Below are 11,337 nucleotides of genomic sequence, written 5' to 3'. Positions count from 1 at the left end.
CTCAAGAGTTTGAGCTCTGAGCAACAACAGTTCGAGTCTGGCCCAAGCTGAGCTGCCAATAGGTGACAGGATGGCTCAGCTAAAAAAAAAAAAAAGAAGAAGCTTTGATTACTGAAGTGCCAAAAGAGCCTGTTAAAAGTCTGTTTCTCCTATAAGGAGATTCCACAATAAGGACTCTGAGGGTGGAATTATAAACAACCCCTGGCCTATTTTAAGAAAGGCTGTTCTGTGGAATTTCCAAACCACTGATTTCTCAAATACCTTGTAAAATTCCCTTCCTGTGGCATTTGGAGAGAGCTAAATAAACATCAGAAAGTTTATGTGCATTTTTTGAGGTGAGAACACCTCTAGTAATAAATGTACAGCCTCCAAATAGGCACACGCAGAGGCTGATGGGTACCCACTCAAACAAATGTCTTCCTCAGTGTCCGTTCACCTGAGGACTGGTTCCCTAGATGGGCAAGAGCAAGTCATCAGCTCAAAGGTGTGCAAAAACAGTTGCTGGGAAATCATGTCTCATGCTGTTTTATTAACTTAATCAGTCTCTCATTTCCAAACAGCAAGAACAATGGCTTTAAGGCCAATTTTTCAGACACTTGATAATGCTCCAGATCTCTTGACCTGCTGTTATGAAAATAGAAAGATGGAAAGTCCCAGTGATGTTGTGGGGAAAAGGACCTAGAAGTGACACAGCTGGGTCAGATCATCTCATTTGGGAGGGCAAAGGTCAGCGGGGTAAAGCGTTCTTTGTTACAGTGTCCCTGGGAAAACTGAAGGGGCTATGTAGATATGTCCCCTCATTAGGTACAATGCGAACCTGGACTGCATCTAAAAGAAAAAGCTCGCTGAATTTTATATGAGTATCAGAGTCAGGAGCGCAACCAAATGGGTGCTTCAGGGCCCATTTATACCTAGACAAGCAAGCCACAGTAGTCCCAATTTATTTATGCAAATCAGAGCACACTACAGCCACCCCAGGAGGTGTAAGGAATTTTAATTAAAATGATAAATGCCATCTTCAGTAATGAAGCTCTAATATCCATGGCAAACGAAATAACGATGTCCTGCTATTCTCTCCCAGGGCAGCACAGATACTTTAATGAAAGTCTTTTTATACCTCTCATAAAATTATTTTTGAAAAGAATTGCACCAAGTATTTGATAGCTTTTTGATAGTGAGGTATCCTCACTAAAAAGCTCAAACATGAAGCGCAAAGACTCTGGAGCCCTGCGGCCTGGGTTCAAATCTATTCCACACTTACTAGCTGTGTGATATTGAGCAGGTCATTTAACCTCTCTGTGTCTTAGTTTACTCATCTTTAAAACACGGGCAACAATACTACCTATCTCTTACAGTTGCTGTGATAATTAAATAAGTTAATACATTTTAAGTTGCTTAGAAACTCTACCCAGCACAGAGTAAACACTAAGTAAGTGTCAGCCAGTATATAATTACCACCATCACCACCATCCCCACCACCATTATCATCATCATGAGAAACTGAGTACTGACCTCCTGTAACATATCAGACTCTTCAATAGCTTTGACAGCGGATTTCTTGGATGTTTCCTGAATTTCTCCACCCATTATAAACTCGTCCAATATAAAATAAGCTTTTTCAAAGTTAAAGATAATATCCAGCTCACAGACCTGGTAGGACCAAAAAAAAAAAAATGCTTTGAAAACCCGCATTGAAATCAGGGGAAACACTTGCCAGTGTCTCAAGCGTTTTCAACAGTTACACCCAAGTGTCATACCAAAGATAAAAATATCAGACGGTATGTGAAGGACAGAAAATAGAACTAGGGAATTCCAGGCTTTTAATAAAAGGAGCAAAACCACACTCTGTTAAAGCAGATCATGTCCTTGGGGGATATTGTGTAGCGTCACTACAAGGAATTTGAGACTTGGTAGTGGAACGAGGCAGCCCAACTCATCTTTCAATCTGCAAAATGAAAGCTGAGTCCCCACCGCATTTCAGGCGTGAGGGCGGTGCTTCATTTCTCCTGCTCTCTGGTCTGTAAATCTTGGCTCCTAGCTTTAGGACCCTCAGAAGCTCACCCTTCAGCGCTCAATTGTGCTAATTTTTCTCAAAATTTTGTCACAGGTCAGTGGCTCTCAAACTTCAGAATGTGTCCAAATTACCCAAAAGATTCGTTAAAACACACACTGCTGGGCCCCACCCCCAGAGTGTCTGATTCAGTGGGTCTGGGTAAAGCCTGAGAGTTTGAACTTCTAATGGGTTCCCAGGTGATGCTAATGATACTGGACATGTCAAGAACCATTGTCACTGCCAGAGACCAGAGCAGAGTCTGATAGATTTGGTTAAGTGGAGCAAGTAGCCAGACTACTCCCCGTAATTCAAATAAGGCTGGTTTCCAACTCTTTAACCAAACAATCACTCAGGCATTCTTTTTGCTGCTTCCTTCCCACATATCCCTCAACTCACTGGCACTTTCCATCCGCTTGAAGGTCTGCTAACTGAAAGTTTTCGGTCCGTCCCCCCAACCCCCCCCCACACACACACACACACACTATCTTTCAGCAGCATTGTATAGATACGCTTCACCAATCTCTTTCTTGAAAATCTCTCACGCGCGCTCCCAGATGTTGGCAATCCCATTCAATGCCTGTTCTCTTCCTCCAGCTCTGATGATTCTTTCTCAGGCTCCTTGGATGGTTTATCTCCCCGCTACCTTACAAATGTAACAAGTATTCACAGAGTGCCTGGGACACGTCAATCAGCAAAACAAACTGCTGCCTCCATGCTCCATGCTGCCTACAACCGACTTTCTTCTTAAATATTGGTGCTTCTCCTGAGAATATATACATGTATATTTTTTCTTTCTCCTAGATCTATATTTCCTTTGCAATACATGTATTCTCCTAGACAATCTCATGGACTCTGCACAGCTGTGTCTAGCATACAGGTGGCTTAACAAACCTAGATGCCTAGCCCTGATCTCCTTCTGAAACGCTAGTCCAATATTTTCGCCTGATCACTAGGTGCCTGGGTATTCGTTAGTCCAAGTCGCCATGTCCCAAACTGAAGTCAAGCACATTCTTTTCCCTTTAGTCCCTATTTTCCTTCAGAGATACAACCTCTAATCTACTAGCTTAATGTAACACAGTCTACAGTTCAACTAATTTTCCTGCTCCTCCGCATTCTTCTTCCTCCGTTGGTCTCATCCCTTTCAATTTGGTCCCCAGTTCCCATTGATTCCATTGTGTAAATAAACCTCTACCCTTTCTCTTCTTCTCCATTTTCACTGCTGCTGCTCAGGCCTGCAGCAGCTCTCACTTAAGCCCCTGCAGTGACCTTTTAGGTGGCATCTGTGCCCACTCAAGGCCAACAACAACTGACATCTTGCTAAAATGCTGACCTGGATCCCCTTCTGTGTAAGGTCTTCTATTTAAGACAACGTTTTAGTTCCTCAGCATGGCATATAGGGCTGTTTATGATCCAGTCGGGGCCCGCTCTTTGGCTCCCTGTGACAGTCAGCCACACATTCCACAAACGCATCCCGTTCTTTCATGCCTTTGCCCTTTGCACATTCCAGCAATTCTTGGAATGTTCCCCAAATGTCCTTTCCTTTATTCTGCTGGCAAAATCAAGCTCATTTTTCAAGGCCAAATCAAAAGGGGCACAGTGTTTCCCCCAAATCCTCTTTCTCCCATTCTGTATGTGCACTAGTATATGTCTGGTCATCAATCACTCCCCCTGTACTGTACGCTCAGGCACAGACCTTGTCTTAGTCATCTTTATATCCCTGGCACCTGGCACATAGTAGGATGCAACAAATGTCTGCCGGATAAATGGATGAGTCAGCCACCACATAGCCCTTGTTTCTATGATGCGGCAGATTAATGGCTTCTCAGATTAACAGTTGTCTGATCCTACTGAATGCTATGACTTTACATAAAATGGATGCCAATATTTTAGCAAATTGCTCCATATATTCAGGATTTAGGTCAATAACATTGCAGACTACATAAGAAAAATGGTTTATGTTGACAGATCCAATTGAATCTAGAAGCTTAAGAACAAATGAATACAAACTATAGTAAATGACCAACTCAGAAAAACTCATTTAACTCATCTGCAAAGGTTATGGTCTCTTTATTCATTAGAAAAGAGCATCAAATCAATAATAAATGTGTATATATATATCTCTACATCTATCTCTCCCCTCCCTTGAGAGTCTCACTGTATCTCTCTCTCTTCTCTCTCCCTCCCTCCCTCTCTCTCTTTCTCTCTCTCTCTCCCTCTCTCCCAGATCTAAAGGGCTCCCTCTTAAGAACAACCATCAGAGACAGGATGGCATGATAAAAGCACATGTTCTCAGCTATTGGACATTTTCTTTTACTTCTATAACACTCTCATTCCAAATATTTGAATAACAGTAAAACCTAACTCCCAGGCAAAAATGTGGAGAGATCAGAGTACACTGTGGGCCAGGCACTATAAATGAGGTTAAAAGTATAGCAACAGAGTGGGGATAATATTTGCAACATACATAATGGGGAAAAGAATAGTATCCACGATACAAAAATAATTCTTGCAAATCCTTAAGATAAACATCACAACAGAAAAAAACAAAGGCTGTCAAGAAGTGATTCATAGATGAGGCAAGAAATGAAAAAGCCAATACACAACTAATAAGATGCAGAGCCTCACTAGCAATTAAGGAAATACAAATTAAATTAATTTTCATCTGACAAAAAGATATAATATCCATTGCTGGTGAGAATATGGATAAATAGCTTCTCACATTCACTGTTGGTGGGATCTATCTTTTATAGGCCATTTTGGAGGGTCAAATTATAGTATCTATCAATTTTAAATGTACAAATCCTTTGACCTATGGTTCCACAAGGAATTTATTTCTATGCTATACTCAGACTAGTGCACAATAATATGTATGTGAATAACAAAAACTATGGAAGCATCATTTATAATAAAAATTAAAAACAACCTGAAGTCCATCCATAAGGAAATTGCTTAAATGGTGTGTGGTGTACCCACACTTGGGTATGGGATGGTATACCACAGGAATTCTGTGTAGAAGTTGGAAAGAATGAGGTAGATTTCCATGGAGAGACGTGAAGAGAGCTCCAAGATAGACTTGTAATGGGAAAAAGAAAGTTGCAGAGTAATATGCATAATGCAATCCCATCTTTTATTTTAAAAAGTATATGTCTAGAAGTACATGTAAAAATATGCATTACTTTGCAATTTTAAGCAACCTAGACAAACAGAAAGAAAGCACAATAGATCAGACATCCATGCACATGAAAGGAGGTACAAGAAGTAAGCAGTTACCAGAGGTCAGAAGAAGCAGGGAGTCATAGTAGCAAGAGCTGAGGAACCTCAGAGGTCAAGGCAGGTGGACACCAGGAATCCGAGACAGACGGGAGCCTCTTAGGAGAAACCAGCAACCAGAATCCTGCAAAGTGAACCTGACAGATACTCATGCAAGTTCTCTGAGAACCTCTCATGCCCCACTCGCAGAGCAACCACCCACCCCCAAGCTTATCGCCAGCAGCCATGGGGCAATTAATTTACTGCACCTCAGTTCAAGGGATAGGGATAAGGTAAGATGGTACACAAAGCCAGACACACGCAAAACACACACACACACACACACACACACACACACACACACACACACGCACATATTCAACTTGGATATACAGTTACTATCTCTAGATCAGACAGGAAATGGATGCACAACTTCTATTGGCATGATAGAGAATGTTCCCAGTGGACAGGCATTTCATGTACAGCAACCCCAAAATGCTATTTTATGCCTATTCCTTGAGTCTAACCCCAAGGGGTTATTATATGTCACAGAAAGAGGAAAAAACATTTCAGGACAACCTTAGACCAAATGCAGGCTCTGCAACTACTGCCTAATGACTCAAATACTTCTAATTTCCTGAAGGATGCTGTCCCATCAGAAATGTGCCCTTGATACTCAAAGGACTCCATTCCATCTAATTATGCAAAACCACATGGCTTCTGTGTTAATAAAAACATGAGCCTCTTTCCTTATTTTTTTCTCATTTTTTCATGTATCTATAATCTGGAAGACAATTTATAAAAGGCAGAACCAGTGATAATTTAGCTGCATCTTTGCTCTCCAAGTCTTGTGCTTTACCATAATTCGGCTGGAGGGTCTTCTCTTAGAGCAGAAGACGTGATGTAGTGAGATTATTTACGGCATTTCAATAACTAAATCCTTTTGGGTAGAGTCTAAGCAAGACCTTCCCTTACTGAATTCTGTGCTAAAGTAAATACAAAAAATATCAAGTTGTATCCAATAAATGTATAGAACTATATATAATAGTCATAATGCAAAGCACAACTACATAGCAATTGACGGTTTATAAAGAATTGGTCACGAATGACACTGTCTCTTTGATTCTCACAAAAGCTCCATGAGGTTAGCAAAGTACATATTTCTATTAACCTTTTTGAACGTCATTTTTCTTATCTGTAAAATAGAGACAGATGATGCACAAGACAACGGGCCTGTTTGGTGAGCGAGCTGACACCAGGATCCAGCAGGACTCAGCGTGTCCCTCCTCTCACAATAAGAAAATTCCCTCCATCAAGATCAAAGCTCTCTGAGACAGCAACACCTTGTGAGTGCATCAGGAAAAACTCACATGACTGTCTGCAATGGGGAAATACAGCAAGTATCTAAGTCCTAAAACAGACTTCTATCTACTGTGAGACTCTGAGGTATTCCCTCTTAGCCTCTATAAATTGAGGTTGATACTACTTGCTGAAGACAGAGAGATTCACAAATTAATCCTTGGAAATCTCCTTAGAATTGAAAAGTGCTAAAAAAAAAATACATAACTTAAATAAGTAGCCAGAGATTTTGATTTATCTGTCATCGGAAGGTAATACTTCCCAGTGTTATAAGAGAAGCTCAGTACAAAGTTTTCCCTTGGATATTATAAAGACAGGATTCAAGGAATCCTTCAGTATTAACACAAGAGGAAAAGAAAACCAAAGAGAAATATTCCTGAGACGATGTCAATGAAATTCAGTGCTGGTAGGCTTTGCTCATCACTGCTAATTAATAAGAATTGAACACATACCGGGCAGATAGCCTTGAATTGCTCTTATTTGCTCTTAGCTTAATGAAAGATTCATTGAATTTTTTAGTGAATTAAATTTTGTTTCCTGACAAAGACAGAGCTTCTAAAGGTATGCCAAAATAGAATGAAAAATTAATGTTAGAGAAATAGGAATTCATTCTGATTCTCATGTACTTTGAGCCTAGCATTGGTGAAGGTGATTCAAAGTCTTGCGAGAAAGCCACGTGTTCTGAAATACCTGAAATTTGGTCAGATAAGATGGCGATCAACATTCAGCCCACATTCACATTATCACAGTTGGATTAATCTAGGAAAACACAAGAGCTCAAACCAGAGTACAGAAGTGAGAGGGGGAAGGCAGGTTCTGGGAGAGCCTGGGCCTCAGGAAAACGCCTTCAGGCCTTGGCAAACGGCCTAGTCTGGGGTTCATTTCAAAGGAAATTTCCAAAATATCAGAATTCATTTGAATAACAGAGAGCATAAAATTAAATAATCTCAAACTGGAAAATATGTTATTACGTCTTTTCAAATCTCTTTTAAAAATGAAAATAAATTTAGCGAACCAGGAGAAAGAGAAAGAAAAGTGATCTAGCTGTCTTATTACTTCTGTATATTGATCAACAACCTGAAGTCCCTGAAGCAAGATTTTAGGTTTTATCATAATTTACAAAAAAAAAAAAAAAAGCAGGTGGGGGAGGGAATAAAAGGGAGGGAAGGCAGGAGGGAGGACTGGAAAATTCTTTCAGAAACCTTTCAAGTGCTCATCCTATAAAAAGCGTTGCAACAAATCTGATAAAACCCCAACCAATACTGCAAATGCTGCTCATCCCATTAAACAGAATACAGAAAAACTCTTCTGGAAGTAAATTCTCCTAACACTTAATACAAATCTTTAGGGAGCAAGGGAATAGAAGAGAGGGTGTTCTGAGAAGAAAATGTTTCCCAAATCCAATGATTGATTTATTCGAAGTGTCAGATAGACTAAATGTGTCTGGCGCATTCACCAAAACCTAGCCCAGAGCTGGTCACAAGTGTTGAAAAAAACAAACCAAATGAGTCTTAGGTCATGATCTCGAGAGACTTGCAGTTCAGCGGTCAAGCAAATCCTGTACAAGTTAAGGAAAATACCAGACTGGTCCCTGTCGCCGGAGCCCTGGGTACGTCAGGGATGTAAAGAGAGAAAAGGGAGAAGGTTGGAGAAGTGGCCTGGGACCCACATTTAGAAAGCTGAAGTGCCAGGCTAAGAGGTTTGGATTTTATTCATTGTAGATGGAGAGTGATTGAGGAGGAATGTTGCCCCAGAACTGTGCTTTGTAAGGACCCTGGTAACCAACAGGCCAGGCAAGGGCCAGAGATGAGGTTTCAAAAAGAAGCAAAGGTATAATCCCAAGTAAACCCAGACTAGGGAGATTGGCAGGAAGGAGATGAATTTTAGTCCAATTTGAACAGACAGAGGCAGATTTTAGTAAAGGCTGGAGAAAGAAGAAAGAGACAGTCCTTTGGCGCTGAAGGACTCTGGGACACAATACATTCATCACAAGACAGAAAAGGTTTTCAGAAGATGTTTGGTTCTTGTCGCGCTAAGCCTGAGATCGTCATCAGCAAAGTGAGAAAGAATCACCTGGGAGCGGCTTTCCAGGAGAGAAGACACACAGGCCAGTAGGTAGAGCAGGAGAGCATTTGGAGAGCGAGGACTGGGCCACCTCATATAATAGATTACCTGGTAATAAATGCAAGGAGCTGGAATAGCAATGTGAAAGAAAAGGGGGTGGTGTTTTCTTGTTTCCTTGGGTATAAATAATACTAAAGAAAACATATAACTTACTAAAAGAAGCCAAAGAGCGGATAAAACGTCAAAATAGAAGACAGATGACAGTCAATGAGGAGGAAGGGACAGAATATCAAGGAATCCTTCACAATCAAATTCTAGTTCATTAAACAAGGTCTCTAGAGTCATGAAGATAGAGACACCACCTGCCTCTTGAGAGCTTTAAATCCATCATTTACTAAGAATCACAGGAAGTGCGGAAAGACTTGTGTTTGGATCTGTGGTACAAATGTGATTCCTATTTTAGATTTGAGAGGGAGAAGGAATGTGAGAAAGACAGAACTGAAGTAAGAGTTGAGATGGAGACCAGCTGATTCTACTAGACCAGAGCAGCACTTACATTTCCAAAGTATTTGTCCAGCAGCTCCACATAACGATGCACAATCTCTAGCGTCAAGAGCTCATTGTCCTGGTTTTCTACTGCACAGCAAAAATATAAACTAGCATACCTTGAAAAGGAAACATAAAGGAAAATATGATGACTCATTAAACAACCATGAACATGTTTCCCCCCCAAGGAATATGCGCTCACCTCCTACTCCCCCATTCAAGTCCAAGAATAAGATCATTATTCATCCTATCCCATGTCCTCCCAAAACGTAAAATAGAACATATAAAAATATTGAGTGATTGGATCACTTCTGTTCATTATGTGAAAGGCCCTCAACAAAATTTTGCCTTGAGTTGCTGTTATCAGGGGCACAGGGTTCTTTGGCCCACGTTCATCAGGGTGTCTGTTCATGCCCCTCACGGACTTGTGAATTGTCCTTTCTAAATACCAACCACTTGACCAAGGGTCCCAGGGACCCACAGTGCCCACCCTATCATTTCACACTGTTTTGCAGCCATTCTGTACATGTCCCCATCCTCAGTCTGTCAAGTCCTGTGTGTTTCTTCCGTGTGTTTCTTCTGCCTAAGATACTCTTCCTTAACCAGGCTGTGTGGCTACCTCTTACTTCTCCTATAGCTCTGAGCTTGGATATCATTTTTCTTTGGGGAATGTCTACCTTCTCTGACTGGATTGGACGCCCCTGCTATGTATCCCCGCATCAGAGCATCTAGTCTCTTCACTGTCCATTCCATGGCCTGCCCAACCCGCCCCCCAGGCCAGTGGCCTCCCAAAGGCAGGTACTAAGTCTGCCTTGTTCGCCATTGGATACCAGGTACCTGTCATATCCGTTGAGAGAAACAATGAAGCACATTCTTCATACAATGGTTTAAAATACAATGGAACCCAAAGTTTTAGAAAACCAGTTAGGCAGAGAATAGGGACAAGCTTCTTGTCAGCAAGTACGAAAAGTTTTGACCTTGGATCCAGCCAAAGGAGCTTTGCCCAGGCACTTCCTGGTAATTGACTCCATTAAATAGGGTCCTCAGAGGTTCTGCCTTTCCCTCGCAAGAGCCTTTCTCATGTGCTTTTCCTTCTGGAAGTGGCAGTAGGAGGCTGGGTGCAGGGTCAGGTCTGCTGTGTTTTGGTCCTGGCTTAGGCATCAGTGATCTGCGTCTTTATGGGCAAAACTCCTTCATCTCTTGGGGCCTCAGTTTCCTCATCTATAAATTGGGGTTCCTTTCCAGTAGGGTCTTGCCATGGCAAGCAGGTGCAGAAAAGAGACAATGTAAGGCTTTAGAGCCAGAAAGATCTGGATTTGAATTCTGGCTCTGCCAACTACCACTCAGTATTATGACTGGAGGCTAATTACTTAAACGCTCTGTGTCTTCAGTTTCTTCATGTGCAAATATGAGTAACAATAACAATGAAAAGAGCTGCCCATCTCTGTACCACATTAACCTGCATTTTTCCCATAATATTTATCGCTAACTGAAAACGTTTTGTTTACTTAACAAATGAGTAAGCGCCACGACAGTGGGAATGTTCTGTGTCTTATTCACGCCTATATCCACAGCCATTAGAACAGTGCTGAGAATACACTAGGTGCTCAGAAGCTTAAGATTTCTGGGATGCAAGCGTGCATTAACAGCGTGTAGATTAAGTACCTAGACTCCATCCTGACCCATGAAGGGCCTTTCAGTACGTGAGAGTTCTTCCCAAGTTAGTTCATCAGTACAGAAATCTTCATAGATTTCAGTAAATGATGAAATTGGTGTCGCAATCTAAAATGTTCAGGATTAAACAAACCAAAGCAGTACCGAGAAATTCAGACCCCATACAGTTACTCACACCTTTTATAAACAAGCTTTAGCTCCTTCCAGTCAATAAAACTGCTTGTCCTGTGACCACGAGACAGAACAATCTGAACGATTTCCCGGGTGATCTTTTTCCTTTCTTTGTCAGGGAGAGTGGTGTACCATTTCTGCAGCCGTAATTTCCCTTGTCGACTGAAGAGCAATATGAAATGTATCTAGAACAAATGAAGGAGAGAAGAAAAAAAACAGAA

The 11,337-nt window shown here is 41.3% G+C and overlaps 1 protein-coding gene across 1 annotated transcript in view; it reads right to left on the bottom strand.

The window, feature by feature from the left end:
• The window catches only part of AP1S3 (adaptor related protein complex 1 subunit sigma 3), a gene marked incomplete at its 5' end in the record, with an annotated part of 16,938 nt that extends 5,637 nt beyond the window's left edge, over window positions 1–11,301 (bottom strand). The window contains 3 exons of the mRNA XM_019667817.1: window positions 1,513–1,650; window positions 9,282–9,390; window positions 11,123–11,301. Coding sequence (XP_019523362.1) covers window positions 1,513–1,650; window positions 9,282–9,390; window positions 11,123–11,301 — 426 coding nt within the window. The remainder of the gene's footprint in view (window positions 1–1,512; window positions 1,651–9,281; window positions 9,391–11,122) is intronic.
• Window positions 11,302–11,337: the final 36 nt, after the last annotated feature.

Source organism: Hipposideros armiger, unplaced genomic scaffold (genome assembly GCF_001890085.2).
Source record: "Hipposideros armiger isolate ML-2016 unplaced genomic scaffold, ASM189008v1 scaffold_507, whole genome shotgun sequence".
NCBI lineage: Eukaryota > Metazoa > Chordata > Mammalia > Chiroptera > Hipposideridae > Hipposideros > Hipposideros armiger.
This window is presented reverse-complemented; position numbering and strand designations above follow the sequence as displayed.